Source organism: Mus caroli, unplaced genomic scaffold, assembly GCF_978045245.1.
Source record: "Mus caroli unplaced genomic scaffold, Mus_caroli_1 scaffold_20, whole genome shotgun sequence".
Taxonomy (NCBI): Eukaryota; Metazoa; Chordata; class Mammalia; order Rodentia; family Muridae; genus Mus; species Mus caroli.
The window spans coordinates 20,198,033-20,215,000 of record NW_028227275.1 but is presented as its reverse complement, the minus strand read 5'-3'; the positions used below and the strand labels follow the sequence as shown (position 1 = coordinate 20,215,000).

General features: G+C 48.6%; 1 protein-coding gene across 1 annotated transcript in view; it reads right to left on the bottom strand.

Moving 5' to 3' along the window:
- Nucleotides 1–16,968, bottom strand: part of Tll2 (tolloid like 2) — a 121,824-nt gene that overhangs the window by 22,652 nt on the left and 82,204 nt on the right. Inside the window, exons 8-11 of the mRNA XM_021152072.2 lie at nt 15,085–15,209; nt 12,176–12,291; nt 7,898–8,000; nt 444–560 (exon numbers count right to left, since the gene is read on the bottom strand). Coding sequence (XP_021007731.1) covers nt 444–560; nt 7,898–8,000; nt 12,176–12,291; nt 15,085–15,209 — 461 coding nt within the window. The remainder of the gene's footprint in view (nt 1–443; nt 561–7,897; nt 8,001–12,175; nt 12,292–15,084; nt 15,210–16,968) is intronic.

The window sequence follows — 16,968 nt, the reverse complement described above, 5'->3', positions numbered from 1 at the left end:
AAAATCTGGATTGTCCAAATTTTCAGTGATTCAAGGCAAAGTGGGGCTTTGCTATGTTTTCAGTTCAGTTCCTTTCTGAGCCGGGAGGATTAAGACACACAGAAGCTGCCCCAGGGTGATTTCACAGCCTTTCTCTTACACAGAACGGAACGTCTGCGTAGCACCACGTTTTCTATTTTCTGACGAAGCAAGAGTCCAGAAATGTCAGGCCCCTGCTTACGCTCATTCAGGTGTCCAGAGGCCACTGCCATCTCTACAGGACTCTCTACCCTGATGCCTGATGCCTGATACCCCAGCTGGATTGAGCAGAGAGCTCACTGAGCTTGTGACAGTGACAGAGCTTAGCACACATGGCCTTTGCCTTCCAGGGAAGGAAGCAGGCTGCGCTAAAGGACAGATGCTTGTCAGTGGCCATCTGCCCGACTGCTTTATCAAGAACAAACCTTCATATACAGCAAAGAAGCCTTTGCCCAGGCTGCTGCTGCTGCTACGGAATTCCACCCAGAGCCGGCTGTCCGAGGAGACAAGGGACTCAGGTACCTTATCGCCACAGAACCTCCCTGGAAAGAGAAAGGACAGTCAGGAAGGACACTGTGGACATTGGGCTCACCTTACCACAGCCTGAAGGAAAGATAGGAAGTAGGCAATGACCCTCAGAGTGGCAGCTGACCCCGCACTCCACAGAGGAGCAAATATGGGCTCAAGAGCGGTCTATCTGTGAGTCCATGATGGACAAATGTGGATTCCAGGCACTCGAAGTACAACACAGAGGGCAGGTACCTTCCCTGCCACGTGGGTCCTGTGGCATATGTTGTGGTAGTCTCAGCGGTAGAGAGATGATGCTGAGCTATCGGTGATGTTTGTTTATTTGTTTGTTTTGTTTCATTTGCTTGCTTTGCCTGATAATTCTGAAGACGCCATACCCTTCTCCTTGGGGCACTGGGCCCTCTGTTATCCTTGCCTCAGGAAGTAGGGCCAGGGACCAGGAAACCAAACCTTCCTTGCATTTGAATTAATTCAAGGACAGATGTAATACTGAAGAACAGTGGGCTTCCCAGATGGTGCAGATAGACCCAGAAGGGAAGAGAGAGAGAGAGACTGGGATGAAGAACTTTGCAGGATACAATGGAGACCTTTAAGGTCTGATTCTACGCATCCTCTTCCTCCAAGCTAAGACTATGGCTCGGGCAGGATGATGAAGGCCACAAGTAGACTTAAAGATCTGGGAGAACAGGAAGTAGTGTCCCCAGCCCCTGGACAGAGCCCAGCAGGGTAACAAGATCCAAGAGCCCCCTGTTCTATCTGGGCCCAGTATGGAATTGTCTCTGTGGCTTGTCCAGATCTTTGCCCATGACACAGCCACGCAGAGTTCCCCATGCCAAGCCTAAGGTGACATGTAAGCATGACTACCAACTCCTGAGCAAGTATGGAGGTGACTTTCCCACAGTTCACAGGCCTTGAGTAGCCATAGAGTGTCTCACCAGCTTGGAGGAAGGTCCACGTGGACTTGGGTGTCACCTGAGCTGCCTCAAGTTGAGACAATAAGGAAACAGGCCCAGGGTCTCACTTTGTAGCCCAGGCTGGCATTATTGTCACTAAGTAGCCCAGGCTGGCCTCAAACTTGCTGGATCCTCCTGCCCCAGCCTCTCCAGCATTGGAATTATAAACACGTGCCACTGTAACTGGCTTCCAGTGTTTACAAAGGCAGGGACTTTAATCATGAGTGGGTGGGAAGCCCTGGTCGAGGCACTAGACACCATAATTATGTCTTATTCTTCTGAGAAAAGTAGAAAGTCATAGGCTGGGGAAGGAAATGGTGACACTGTGGCCTTTTCCAGATGGTCAGCTCTGGCTTATACTCTTTGAGGGAAAACAGGGTTGAGGGCTGCCAGTCAGTTCTGCTTTCTCCTGGTTCTGGCTCTCTCTAGCAGGATAAATCCTTTGGATTTAGAGGTCTTCCTATTTAGTGCAATAAAATGACTGTTGAGACTTTGAGAAGGAAAAGTACATTGGAAGAGTTGGGGAGATGCCTCTGTGTAAGCACAAGGACTTAAATTTGTGCCCCAAAAGTGAGGTAAGACAGCTGGGAGGTGTATTCTTACAGTTCTCACACTAGAGAGGTGGAGCCTCACTGGCTCGACAGCCTGACGGTGGGTGGTATCTGAAGAACGACGCCCAGTGGGGGTCCTACCTGCATACACATACAGTATGTGCATACATGCTCCCAAATACATGGCCACCCATGCACACACAGCACACACATGCACTCATACGCTTGAAGAAAAAAACAGATTGGAGGCCTATACAATTTGAGAATGGCATCTATGGTACAGCTGATTGCTGTGATGAGCTTTTAGTAAACAACTAGTAAGCACGGAGGAGGGGGGAGCACCACCTTTTTGCAAGAGGGAGCACTGTGCAGTCAGACCACAACAGCCCTAAGCAGGACTCCTTCGCCTAGCTCAGGTTTCCAGTCTGCATATCCTTTTAAATCCCAGCTGCTACAGCCACTGAGAACTGATTCCAAGTGAGAGGGGGGGAGGTCTATATTCTATTACCTACCCACCTAACTCAATAAGAGGAACTGTCTGTCACCCCTGCCGCAGGCTGACCCGCCCCTATCCAGCCCCGGCAGGTGTATTGTTCTGCCTCAGCAAATATCCCCCATCTCTCTGTAATTCTTAGCTGACATCTCAGCCTTTGCCTTGCCAGCACAGACACTGACAAGTCAAAGTCCCCCTTAGTCACTGACTGTGTCTGCTTAAGATCCTGTCTGAAGTGTTTCACATAGGACTGTCTCATTTCATCCCCACTGGTTGTGGTTTGGACCTTGAATGTGCCCAGAAAGCTCCTAGGCAGCAGGTCTGGGTCCCATCACAGTAGTGGTCATATGTGGGGCCTTGGGGGGGGAGGGGGAGGGTTCTGCAACTTGAGGTCTCTGATCTTATCAATGGATAATTCAGTCATTGATAGACTCATAGCTTAGGGGCTACTTAGAGGTGGGCGGAACTAGATCAATGGAAGCTTGTCTTCAAAGAATATTCTCTCTTCTTGTCCCACACCCTCATGCCACCATGAAGCATCAGCAATTTTTTTTTTCTGCCAGGTGCTTCTGGCCTTGTCACCAAACTGAAAGCAATCAGGTCAAGTGACTATGGACTAAAACCATGAGCTCAAGTAAATCTTTTCTCTTTCCAGTTAATTCCCCCTCAGGCAATTTGTCACAGAAAGGCAAATCTGACACAGACACACTGCTCCCCCCCCCCTTGAATCGGGTACTGTTATTATCCCCATTTCACAGATGAGAAAAGTGAGGATGAGAACATTTGTCTCAAAGTTGGAGGTGAAAGCAAGATCTGAAGCTTGGCAGTTTGAGATCCAGACTGTTGGGGCCACTATCATCATCATCACCATCACCACCACCACCACCATCATCACCATCACCACCACCATCATCATCACCACCACCACCATCACCACCACCATCATCACCATCATCATCATCATTACCACCACCACCACCACCATCATCATCGTCACCACCACCACCATCATCACCACCACCACCACCATCATCACCACCACCACCACCATCATCACCACCACCATCATCATCACCACCACCACCACCATCATCATCATCACCACCATCATCATCATCATCACCACCATCAAAAGGAACTGGGGTCTAGTCCTGAACATGGTGCAGTTTTGGATAGGACACCAAAGGTGCATCCTGGGAGTGAAAGTGCCATACTCCCTTCCCAGCTCAGAATAAGACAAGCACAAAGGAAGATCACTAAGCACATTTGTGCGGGTGCCAGGCTTGGCTGTTGGCCTTACGCTATCATTTCTGTTCATTTGGGAAACTGCCCTAGCCCAGGAAGCCTCAGGAGTGGGGCCACGCGACTCGATGGGCCAGCCGGACCTTTCTGAACTCCCCTCCCTATTTCAAGGAAACAGGATAAGGGGCTTTTGGGTGTGTTATGGAAACACCGAACGGCAAGGCAGCTCTGCGGACAAAAATATGGTGCTGGGGCTGCTTCCTCTACAGCAACAGGGGAGGGGAGTCCACGTTGAAGGGCAATGTTTAAGATGACTGACCGGATCTTCTGGCGCCACCCCGAGCCCTTACGCATACCCTGTTAAGGAAGGGCAAGTGGCCCCGGCACGGAAATTCCATCTGTGATCTTTAACTAGCTGTGAAATATTCTCATCTATAATTTTCTTTTAAACCCAGTAAGTGCAGACCTGGGCCACAAACAGCCTCTCTCGGAAGAGCCGGGCAGGCTGGCAGGAAACGGGCACAGAGAGGTGTCAGTCAGTTCCTGGACTGAAATCTCGTTCCTGGGTTTAAAGGCCTTTAATAAGGACATCAAGAGGAGATGCAGATGAGGACACTCCAAGTGGGCTCTGCGGGGAGTCATAAAGGGTCCATTCATAAAAAGTTATGCGCGTATTATGCCTGGATTTTCGCACACTGCCCTGGGAAAGAGAATGCGATGCCGAGGTTTTCACAGCAAAGATGTCTACTTTACAATCCGCCCTAATCCGCTCTCCCTCCTGCCAAAGGGGCCTTGACCTGCCCCTCCTGGCAGATTGCATGGCACTGACCCCTCCCAGGGACCAGCTTAGCCAACACAATGCACTTGTTCCAAACACAAAAATTCACTAACGACTGCATTTGGAAACATCAGAGCGGACCAAATAGTTGGCACAGGAGGGTGTGCCTGCAAATGAAGAGTGATGTCTTGGCTGCAACGCTGTGTGTGTGTGAGAGAGAGTGAGTGTGTGTGTGTGTGTGTGTGTGTGCGTGCACACAGAAAGAGAGACAGAGAGAGAGAGAGAGAGACAGAGAGACAGAGGCAGAGAGAGACAGAGACAGAGTCAGAGGCAGAGAGAGACAGAGACAGAGAGAAAGAGACAGAGAGAAAGAGAGATATAAAGAGAAAGACCCACAAAGAGAACAATGACTCAGATAAAATATGAGCACTAACCCCCGTCCCCCACCATCACCCCAAGCCACCACCACCACCAATAAACTGATAAACTGCACAAGTCCCGTCCCAGTACTGAGTGCAGCAGAGACACCAGGATCCCTACTGAGACAATTCCTGCTTGCCACTCAAGCAAAGGGAACGCCTGGAAACCAGCCCGTGTCCACTCTCTGGGAAACTCTGGCTCCTTTCTCCCATGGTTTTGGTCTAACCCATTCCTGGGGTGCAGGGCTGCCAACCTCGGCAAGTAGACATCCAGGAAGCCTGTTAGCTTTGACTCCCAGATAAGCAACAACTTGGGAGGGAAGGACTGTAAATATTCAGCAGTCACCTGTCCCCTTTACCAGGACAGTGGAATTCTGGTTTGACTTCAGTCACTAGCTAGCCGTGAGGCCTTAGGTACTCAGTACGTGCGAGAAGCTTGGCTTTCCTGTGCCATGAGGGGTGCAGTGACTTGAAGGTGTCTGTCAGATTGAGGGTCTCCTATTCCTTGTACTGATGAAGCCCTTCCCACATGGCTTTTATAACATGTTATCGTGGGGGATCCAAACAGTAGACAGGTAACCAAGACACAGCATAATGCTGCCTGCCATCTGCATGCTTCCTTGCTTGGAGGCAACCGCTCCATCCTTGAGCAGCCTTTCTGTGTGTTTGGTACTAGACAGGACACACAACAGGCTAATCCGATCATTCTCTGATCCACTTTTGTGGGTTCTGTTTAAGTTGTATTCCAGGAGTCTTACCTAGAGATATTTTTCAGGCAATGATGGTACTCAGACAAGTTTAAAAACCCCTGCTCCCAGGAGCCCAGCCTTGGTTGGGGTATGTGTGTGGGGGGCTCTTGGATGCATACATGTGTGCAGGTGCACTTATACATGCGTGAGGATGTGAATACAGTTACATATATGTATCCAGGCACATGTGGGGCCAGAGATCAACATTGTGTGTCTTCCTGATTCTCCACCTTAGTTTTTGAGAATAGGGTCTCTTGCTGAATCTGGACCTCATTGGTTCAATTAATCTGGCTGGCTCCGGGATTCCAGGGACCCCCCCACCCCATTTCCACTACTACCCCCTAGTCCTGGGATACAGACATATACTATAGTGCCTTTTTTTTTTTTTTTTTTTTTTTACGGAGGTGCTAGGAATCCAAACTTTGGTCCTTACACTAGTGCAAAAAGCACTTTCCTTGCCCAGTCATCTCCCTGCCTTTGCACACTGCCATTTTTGGCACACCTGACCAATGCTACCTGTGACCTAGATTTCTGACTGCTATTTCCATGTCTGTTCATTTTAGGCCAGAAACAGAACCCAGTGCAGACAGGTTCTATCCTGTCTTGGGCAGTATAACCACTTGTCTATGCTCACATGCCTAAGCACACTTCCAGAGGGAACTTAGCTTGTATATCTGGACTAGGAACTACCTGATGCATAGCACACAGACCTAGCTGCTCCTAGCACTTTGGAGCATCTAAGGACACACATTCCCACCTGTTTGTACCCTTGGGAAATTAAACTCACATCTTTCTAGATGCAGGCACTTGTGGGCCATCCCCATTGATAGCCGAAGGCTACAGATTACTCATGCAGAAGGCTACAGATTCCCTAGAGACTACTCTGTCTGGTGTGACTGTATCATCCTGGTCCCCCAGGATCTAGCACTACATCAGGGCTTTCTTTCTCATCACCATCTGCAGCCAACTCTCCTGGCAACAGCTCCTTCCCCATTCATCACTGGCAACACGGCAAATGTGGCTTTTCCACTCACATGGAGGACTACGGGGGACCAAGTTATCGCCAAAACCTTGGACTTGACCAGGCCAGGAGGGCATCATTCAGATCGTCCTAGCAATGAGAACGTCCCCACACTCAACTGCAACTCCTTCATCTGCCTCTTTGTTGGTCTGTTTCTCCCTGCAGTTCCTCCTCAGGCCAATGAGTCCCAGAGTCGGCTCCCAAAACCCAAGACCACTGATTCTAGGCGATATTAATCTTCCGTGGCCATCAAGAGAAATCTCTCTCAGGAAACCTTTCTCTTTATAGTGTCTTCCTGTGATCTTTTGCTCAAAGGTCCAAGCTGCCTTTGGTGGGTGAGTCTGTACTCTTGTCTACTCCACAGAAGTAATCCCTGCCCACCAGAAACTCCGGAAGAGATAACCAAACCAAGAACAGAATAGAAACATTAAAAAAAAAATCCTCTAAAATATCCACTATGGGTTCCTTACATCTCTAATTTTATTGGAGATTTATATCGTAAATCATAAGATGGTTCCTCGCCGTTGGATTCGGCCCACGCAATGGCTTAAGTAATTTAGTTCTGACAATTTAAGACAGCACAGGTGTGCTCCTTACTTCATCAAACCGGTCCCATTCCGATCTCTTCTGCCTGTGACAGCCGCTAACTGCAATTCCTGCCTTATACACATCTTTACGTACATGCATGTGTTTGAAATAATTTTATTTACTCCACTCTGTAACATTGCACAGGTTACAGAGTGCTGGGGAAATCTCTCTGTATCGATACACACTCCCCTCCAGCTTTATTTTTATTGGATGGAAATTTTCCGTGGAAAAGGTGTGTCACAACTTACTCCGCTGAGCCTTACTGCTGAACATTTAAATTGCTGATTCTTCCTGCTTCAGTGCACCTCCCCGTTGCTAGCGCTTTGCACACTTCCTTAATTAGTTCCCTAGGAGACATTCCAAGAAGTGGAATTGCTGGGTCATAAGGTGCTGACAGTTTTTTTAAAAGCCTTTAACATGTGTGGCCAAATGGAGTGGTCAGAGTTTTACAATGACAAGAGCGCCTGAGAGCTTCCTGTGCCAGCTGCTAGACGGAACCTTCCAGATAGGGAGAACACACCCCATCTCTCATTCTTTGAAGGCTGATGTCCACTCACCCAACAGGGGGGCCTTTCTCCAGTAACCATCCCGGATCTCCACGTAATCGTACCAGCACAGGCGGCTCTTAAACAAATCCATGGAGGTGAAATTTAGGATGATCTGCAAAGAATTACCATAAAGTAGGTTTGAACAACAAAGCCCGAAGACCGCCTTACGTGCCAATGCTCTCATGTTACCCCCTTAGCATACAGAGCCCTCAGACCACAGTAGGAGCATCTTCTCAAAACACACACACACAGGAAGTCTCCTGACATCAAATAATAAACCTTAGTTGGGATGGTGAGTAAACAGAGGGAGATAGGTCCTTTAGCTCTGTCTGGGGAGTCTCTTGAGCTTTTGAAGTTGCAAGGTGGTTTACAGAAAGCAAGATGCACTTAGAGATAGGCAAGGACGAATTGAGACTAGGGATTAGGGAGGAGGTAAGAGGTCAGTGAGGTTCAGAGATACGAAAGGCTCTTGTAACATCATCAATCATTCCAGAAGGTCTGGGGTTAGCTCAAGTGCATCTGAGCATGGCTGCAGTCAGCATCCCTCAGCCAGGACCTCTCACTCCTCAAGTGCTATCATTCCCCCACTGAAACCCTTCCTGAACTCGGTCCACCCATTTAATTCTGTCATCTCTTCCTTCTTACTGGTTGGCCACTGACAGCGTGTTCCTGTGCTGCTTCTCTTCAACGTCCCTGCCTAACGGCTACTGTTGGCATGATCCCTAGACTACCCAGATTTCCACAACTCACACCTCAGGTTTTTCTGACTGCCCCGACCCCACACTTAGAAAATCCCTAAAGAAATCCCTATACCCTTATCTTATAAGTCAAACCTGCCTTGTTTTCTAGACTCTCCAAGGCCAGCCTGTGTCTCTTTCTCAGTGCTCTATAGGTTACAAAAGTCCTCACTGGGCCCAGGTAAGTACCCCATGGTAAGTCTTGTGCACAGGTGGAACCACGTGATATTTGATCTTTAGGACTCCCTATTGTCTCTCCCTCTCAGGGGTATCTAATCAGACAGGTTTGGCCTCAGTTCCACCCCTCACTGGCTCTAGAATCTTGAGGAAGTACTCATCTGAAAGACAATGTGCACACCGCCAGGTTGTGGAGGAGTCTGTGAGAGAACCTGCATGCGGAGTGACTAGTGCTGTGTCTGGCGTGCAGGAAGTACTCCAAAAGCATGTTTTTAAAAGTTAGACTATACTGAGTGTGCCCTTAGTGTATCACAGCTGACATCCCCCAGTCCCTCACTGGCTTTCTCTCTAGCCTGATCAACACTGAGAGAGCCCACTCCCTCCCCAGGGCCAATCCCCATCCAGTGGGATTCTTCCACGGAGCCCAGTGGTCGCCTAGGAAATGAAGAATGAGTACAACAGATGGGGTTGTATGTGGGTGTGTGTGCCATGGGCGTGTCTGTCAGATGCGTAGGGGGTGAGGAACTCGAGCTGAGCGGCATCTTAAATTGGGGTGTCCCTGGGTTTCTCTCAACTCTGCATCATGCTCGTGATGAGACGGTAGGGTTCAGGAATGCCTCTAAGCCGGCCCCACAAGAATTCTTTAGTCTTTGCTCTTTTAAGATTACACTGAGGAAATGTTAGTAAAACTTCCTTGGAAACACATTCATGGTCTGACTGAGAGGGATAATTATTCAGGCTGATTATTTTAAGTATGTTAGTGAACCATAAAGACCATCGGGGGAAGAGGTGATGAGCGAGAGGTACTCTGAGAGTCAATCAAGTTTGCTAATTACCAGCAGCTCTGGGGAAGGCTGGGTGAGGCAGAAATGGGAATAATTGCAGGAATTTCAACGATGTATATTCTCTGTGCCCCTAGTGAGCACTAATAATTGAGACTTAGTGAAGCTTACACGGTTTAAACATATCACACAGTCCTGCTGTGCAGCAAGTCAACAATGTGGGGATTACCAGGCCCCCTTCTCTTCCTCCTCCTCCTCCTGCTTCCTGCCTGTTAGCACCTCTAGAAGGCACAGTCATATCCACGCAAGAGGTCTATAGCTTGGGTTCAAGAAGACAACCACACTATGTTTGCATACATGTGCAAGTGTGTGTGTGTGTGTACATGCGTGCACGCACACATATACACAGACATGCAGAAGGCAGAAAAAGATGTCATTTGTCTTCTTCTGTCACCTAGCCCCTGATTTTTTTGAGACAAGGTTTCTCACCGAACCAGAAGCTTGGCCTTCTGGCTGTAGGGGTTTACCAGCAAGCTCTCAGAATCTGCCTGTCTCCATCCCTGTATGTTGGGTTGCAGGCATGCATGGGCCATTCCGGGCTTTTCATTTGAGTGCTGGAGAGTTGACCTCAGATCCTCATGCTTACACAGCAAGCACTCTTACCCACTGTGTAGTCTTCCAAGCCCTGGCATTGTCTTAATACTTAATCGAGATAGTGTCTATGCAGGCGTAAATGTATGTTGTGTGAGCTCTATCTCCTTTGTGTAACATGATGGTAGTCCAATATTCTGGTTCTGAGGTCCACAGTGGTGTGGGTTCATGTCTCAACTCTCCATCAAATTTAGTCACCTTGCATAAGTCCAATTTCTACTCTATGATAAGCAGGATAACAGCATCTAGCATGTGGGGTTGGTGCAAGGATGTGAACTACATGGCTTACTGAGGAAAGAGTCCAGTGTGTGTAGAAAATGCTCTCAATGGACCATGACCACAGCTCTCTGGTTCTCACCTTATACTTAAAGTTATGAAGTAAGAATATCTGCAGGCTGGCTGTGGAGACCCGAGCATATCTAATACATCCCACTATCTCTAGTTGACCGGGCTTGGCTCCATCCTCATATATCCACATATCCATTCAAAGTGGGATGCTGGGACTGATGTGGACAATCTCTGTCCTCAGTGTGCTTAAGGACTTGATAGAATACAGCAGTGGTGATACTGAGACATGCTATGACATGTGTTATCCTAGAGAGATGTGGGAACACAAGAATATCCCCTTACCTAAGCCCAAGAAAGAGGGGTGATCTGAGACAAGCTAAAAAAAAATCTGGATTTTTCCAATGAAAAGATAAAGATTGAAGAGATGGCTTATCAGTTAACAGTGTGTATTTTTCTAGCAGAGCACCCTAGCTCAGCTCCCACCACCCATGTTGGGTGGCTAACTGCCTGTAACTCCAGCTCCAGGGGATCTGGGTTCAGGGATCAGTTACAGCTCTCTTCTAGACTCCATGGACACCTGTACACACACACACACACACACACACACACACAAACATACATGCACACACACACACACACACGCACGCACACACACACATACATGCACACACACACACACACGCACGCACACACACACATACATGCACAGACACACACAGACACACATACACCCTCCAACACACATATATATAATTATAAAACTTTTAAAAATCTTTTAAGAAAAGATAAAGTTCAGAGTTCAAAGCCCCATTCTGTATTTTACTATATGGTTGGGTAACGTCCCCTCAGATTCTTTGTTCACGGAATAGACATAACGTGTCCTGTAGTGGAGCAGAGCATATCATCCTTGGACTAAGAAGGAGAAGTTTTGGTCCTGAGCTCAGCTCTAGATGGCAATGGAATCTTCAAGGCCAATGGATACAGAGCTTGTGAAGCCCTTAACATCTTCTTCCAGAGGCCCAGGGCCTTGGCATTCTCCAAGCCCAATTATAAGACATTCCATGGCTTCCTTCCTGGATCTGACATCAGACACATGACTGACCAGCCTGCCCTCCCAGAGGGCAGTCACGGAGCAGCTGTTGCAAGGCTAGAGTGAATGATGTGGGCTGAACATCAACACAGGTGGTGGTAGAGGGCTGGCCACATTACCACCTACCAAATCACTACTCCAGTATGTCAGTAAATTCTAGACTGGACACTTGCCCCATAGAGTATCCTAACAGTCCAGGTAGAGGAGAGGGTGTGGTTTACCTGACAGTGAGCTTGATACATAACCTATGTGGCATTTAGTACATGCCAGGCCTCCATGTATATGGGTAAGCCTGGCTTTGAGGTCATAAAACAGGGAATGCAACGCAAGCAGATGTGCTCCTGGCACATAGTAGGTACTCAGAACACCTGCTATTATTAACTGCACAAGGGTCGGGTCCTCCTACTCTACCTGGCTCAGGGTGTCATGCTATTCCCGATGGGGGTCCAGCCTACCTTTTAAAGATGATGCTAACTGTTCATGTGTATGGGGTGTGGTGTGATACCCAGGTGTGTGTGCAGCATGCATGAATATCATCCGAAGAGTTAGTATTCTCACCTACCTTTTCCCCTGGGGTGACAGAGATCCTCCAGACGCAGTGGGAATAGGAGGGGTAGCCATTTGGGAAACCAGGTGCCGAAAAGTTTCCTGTCGTGTCCTGTAGTGTCTCCCCACATGCTGCATAAGCAAAAAAAAAAAGAGAGAACTCTGATGCAGGCACACACGAGGCTCCCACCCGAGTGACCCTGCCCAGGCCTGTGAAGTGAAAGCCTTTCCCAAGCCAATGCCATGTGAATGACTGATGGGAAGTGAGCCAAGGACATGGCCATTTTCTGGCTAGGGCAAGGAAAAGCAGCATTTTGGTGCCAAGGGGTAGTGCTCAGTGTGCCTGCCAAAGGCTCTCGGGACTCCGTGTGGCTTGATCTAGATCCAGATCTCCATTCTCCATCCATGAGCTGAACCAACTCCTGGGCCAGTGACATTACCTGCATCACACTGAATGAACCCACTCTGGGCTTGGCATCCACAGAGTGTTTCAGGGATTGTAGACTTGATTTGTTGATTGGTTATGAGAGAGGAGGTTGAGTCCAGAGCCTTGGGCATGCTAGGCAAATGCTCTAACACTGAGAGACATGCCTCCAGCCACCCCGGAGCCTTCGTGACTGCTAACAACAGCCATAGCAGGGAGAATACAGAAGTGCATGCCAGGAGAGCCAAAAGGAAATACACTTTTGTTTCCATTTATGTTTTCAGCGTGATCTCGCCTCCTTCCCAAGTCTTTTCTTTTTTGCTCTACACCTCTGAGAGAGCTACCAACCAAACAAGAAAGCAGAGGAAAATGCAGGGCTACAGAAAGCTACACTAGAATGGTCTACAGTGTGTTCTTGGGCCTGTTCGTCTCTGACGGTTGCCCAGTAATGAATGGGTCTAGAATGTAAAACCTGCATGGGGAAAAATTACTTTTTCTAGTTCGTCCTTAAAAGAAATGAAGAAAGTGGAATTCCTGTAGCTTGAGAGCAAACAATATTTGTATTCCCTGAATTATGGAGAGGGACACCCTCAAAATACAAAGCCAGTGGCTTGCTGAGTGACTTCCACCGCGAGGTTACACACAAAGTACAGGCAACGGGCCTCTTTAAACATCTCTTTCCTCTCTTGATACCACCTCTGTGTGGCCACCGCCCTAGCTCGCAGAGACCCCTTGGAGCATCTTCTGCTGCCTTTGGAGCTACAGGAAAAGGCATACGGAGGGATGCCCATCATTTGCCTCAGGAAATCCTGGCTGGGGGCAGGGGGCTGAGTGTCACATTACAGAACAACTGCCAAGCACAGTGAGGCTCACTCCCAGCAGTCAACACCCCCGAGGGTTCCATGGAAATTATTTTAGAATAATCATCAGCATTCTGCAGGAATAGATACATTACCGTGTGCTCCAGGATATTTACCAGCTGCCTGGGAGCCTTCAGGGAAATAAGGAGCTTATACAGTGTAACTAAATAAATACCATGGCATTTCCCAGGGAATGCTCTAAGGTCTCCCCTTGAATTTAGAGGGTTATATGATATGTGTGTCCCGCATTTCAGCCCTAGCATGCCCCCAGATGATTGAGAGATGGCTGAACATATTTCCTCGTTTTGTGAGGATGCAGCTTACACAGCATTTTGCAGTCCCCATGGTCCTGCATTGTAGGGCAATGTCACAGTCCAGACTTTCTCCAGTGGCCTCAGTTCCAAATATTCAACCGCAAATGGAAACCTATCTTGTCTGAAGGGTGTGGAAAAGCTACTGGAGCTATTGGTGATGGAACTTCCTTCTGCCTTGCTCTCCCTCCCACCTCAAGTCCCCTAAAGGACATTCTGCTCCATAAATGGCACTAACTTGGCTGTGACAATTGATACTTGGCATGGATTTAGAAGTGACTTGGGGCCCTGATCTCAAAATGACATGGAACAAAAAGATACCAAAGCAGGTTAGTTTTTTAACTCTCAACTTGATACAAGACAGAACTCCTGGGAAGAAAGTCCTAATGAGGAATTATCTAGATCGGTTGGCCTGTGCGCATGTCTATGGGAGGTTGTCTTGATTTGTAATTTGATGTAAGAAGACCCAGCCTAATGTAGGTGGTACCATTCCCTAGGTAGTAGGTCCCAAGCTATCTAAGGCAGGAGAAAGCGACATGAGACGACAAATAAGGAATGATCCACGCATTTCTTCTCTCTCTGCTCTTGACTGTGAGCACTTAAGTTCCTGCCTTGGCTTCTCCACCATAATAGACTGTAACTTCAAACTCTAAGTAAAACAAACAAACAAACAAACAACAACAACAACAAAGCCCTTCGTCTCCTGTGCTGCTTTTTGTCAGGGTATTTTATCACAGCAAAAGAAATGAGACCAGGACAGAGATGAAGGCACAGAGGGTCCATCTGAGAGGGGACCACTGCCCTAGCACAGAACAAACCTTTGCTCTACCCCTAAGATACTCTCTGGTCTTTAATAGCATGTACCTGGTAACCAACCCTGAGGCCACAGCACGGAGACTTGTTCATTAGGGAACCGTGCCCCTATCATCCCCAAAGCATTCCCCTCACTCTTCGTCTTCCTGCCAGAAGTGCTTGGTCCTTCCTTTGCCATATTAACATCCCCCAGTTCTCTAGAAAGAAGAGGGGCTCTCGGAGCAACGTTCCACACTGTGCAGGATAATTGAGCTCTCTTCTCTCTTCACTCAGTGCTTTGTCAGAAGCTTCAAGAGCCTCCCATAGCCAGGCGATGGGCTCTGAGCCTGCTACACGCCTCTCTCAGCTTGCTGCACTGCACTGCATGCTTCCTAACAAAGACACCAGAAACCACAGCTGCCAAGGAGTGGTCCTCTCAGCTCCTGGCAAGGGGATGATGGGGTTGCTGGCACACAGCATGCGTTGTGTAGCATGGGATGCTTAGGAGTCGCTGGGAGTCCCCGTGGCTCACAGTTACCTGGGCATTTGTACAGCTTCCTGGCTTGAGCTATATCTCCCTGACTGAGCCGCACGCGTTGGCCAATGGTTGGCCTGACGCCATTGTCGTCTCGACGGGGGAGGATGGTGTCTAAGAAAACTCCTCTACGGGAAGAAAAAAAAAGAGAGAGAGAGAGAGAGAGAGGGAGAAAAGTCAAGGCTGCCAAGCTATGTGTGAGGAGACTCCCAATCTTCGTTTCTTTCCTGGTAACCCATCAGCATTCCTGTCCCCATCACTAGCCACCCCTGCCCCTTGCTGCATGACACTCAGGCTGCCTTGCGGTATTCCATCTCATCTGATCTGCCAACTCATTTCCCAATGGGAAGGCAACTGCCAAGTTGAAAAATATACTCTAGACCAGTAGTCAGAGGCCTGCTTTCCTTATGTGCACTGAGTACACAACAGCTCTGGACAGGCCCTTGCCCTGGGGCCATCATGTTGTGTGAACCAGAGACCACCATTTGGAGATCACAGTGTGAGTGGCTCCCCCGGGAGTTGTACGCTAGGCAGTGCTTTGGTAGATAGGTCTTAAGCTGCTTCAGGAAAAGCCTGAGAACTGGTCCAGCAGCTCTACAGTAAGCACAGGTGGAGGAGCTGACCAATCAAACTTTGCGTGGTTTTGCTAGCCTGATCAGATGGATCGTGAGCTAAATCAAGAACACTAGGGGTCAGCAAAAGATGTCAGGCTGCACATTCCCCTTCCAGGCCTGCCTTTGCCATGTGGGTTAACTTGGCATGTCCCTTCCCTTCTCTGAACCTTTCTGAGCCTCAGTTTACTCCTTTGTACAATGGGAATTTTTCTGGTTGGTCATAACGGATCCTCCTAACCCTAGCTCCTTACTCTACCCTTGTGTGACTAAGATCTAGAATTTGAGGGGTGTTTCTAAAACACAAGAGGGCCCCCAGAGAGCTGGCTGAGCCCCGGATTACTCATAACTTGATGCAGAGCGCAAGACCCCTCCTCTGCCTGTAAACTCTCTTCTTGGGCCTGTCCTACAAGGTGTCCCTTCTCCAAGTCTCATCTGTTCCTTTCTTAACCAACTTTCTGAAAAGAATTTTCTCTGTTCCTTTTCAGTGCTCAGCTTTCGTTCACTCTTCACCCTGAGATCTAACCATATCAGCGATGCTCAGTGGGGCCCCCTCATTGTCATCTGCCTCTCTGCATCTCTGGAAGCTGTCAGCCTCTCTTTCCTCACTGTCTTCCCCCCCGGGGTTCACAGACTTTGCTGCATGAACTGAGAGAGAGAGAGAGAGAGAGCAACCACGTCTACTTTCTGCTTGGATGATGCCCCTGCCTCTGTTCTCTTTCCATGCTATACCACAGAGAGTTCTAACTACCCACAGAGAATTGTTTCCTGTTTAGAATCATCTAGTAGACCCCCATTCCTGGCGCCACCTCCCGGAGCTGTGCCAGGGGCCTAGATGCAACCCTAACGTTGGCTACGAACCGAACTCGTCCCACCCTTCAAATTATCTCCTGACCTTTGTCTCTGGAGATTGGGTCAGAAAGTGCTCTCAGCCCTGTTCCTTACTCTCTTCTAAATGAGAAGAAACCCATGATCAAATTCCTGTATACCTTGCAGGCATCCCTTGACCCCATACCCACTTCTCCTGGGTACCAGACCATTGCCTGAGTTCACATGATCGCATCTCTCCCTGAATTTTCTCCAGAAACGTCCCAACTGTGTTCCCTTCTGTGAGTTCAGCCTCTTTTGCTCCAGTCCTACAATGTTGTAATATGGGCACCCCAGCAGGCAAGGATAGGTGCGTGCTTAGCAACTTCCTGTCACTTGGCTGTCTGGGCCCTTTGTTCATGGCTTCTGACCTCCTGTCCAGCCATACCTAGTGTTATCTCCTTCTAGA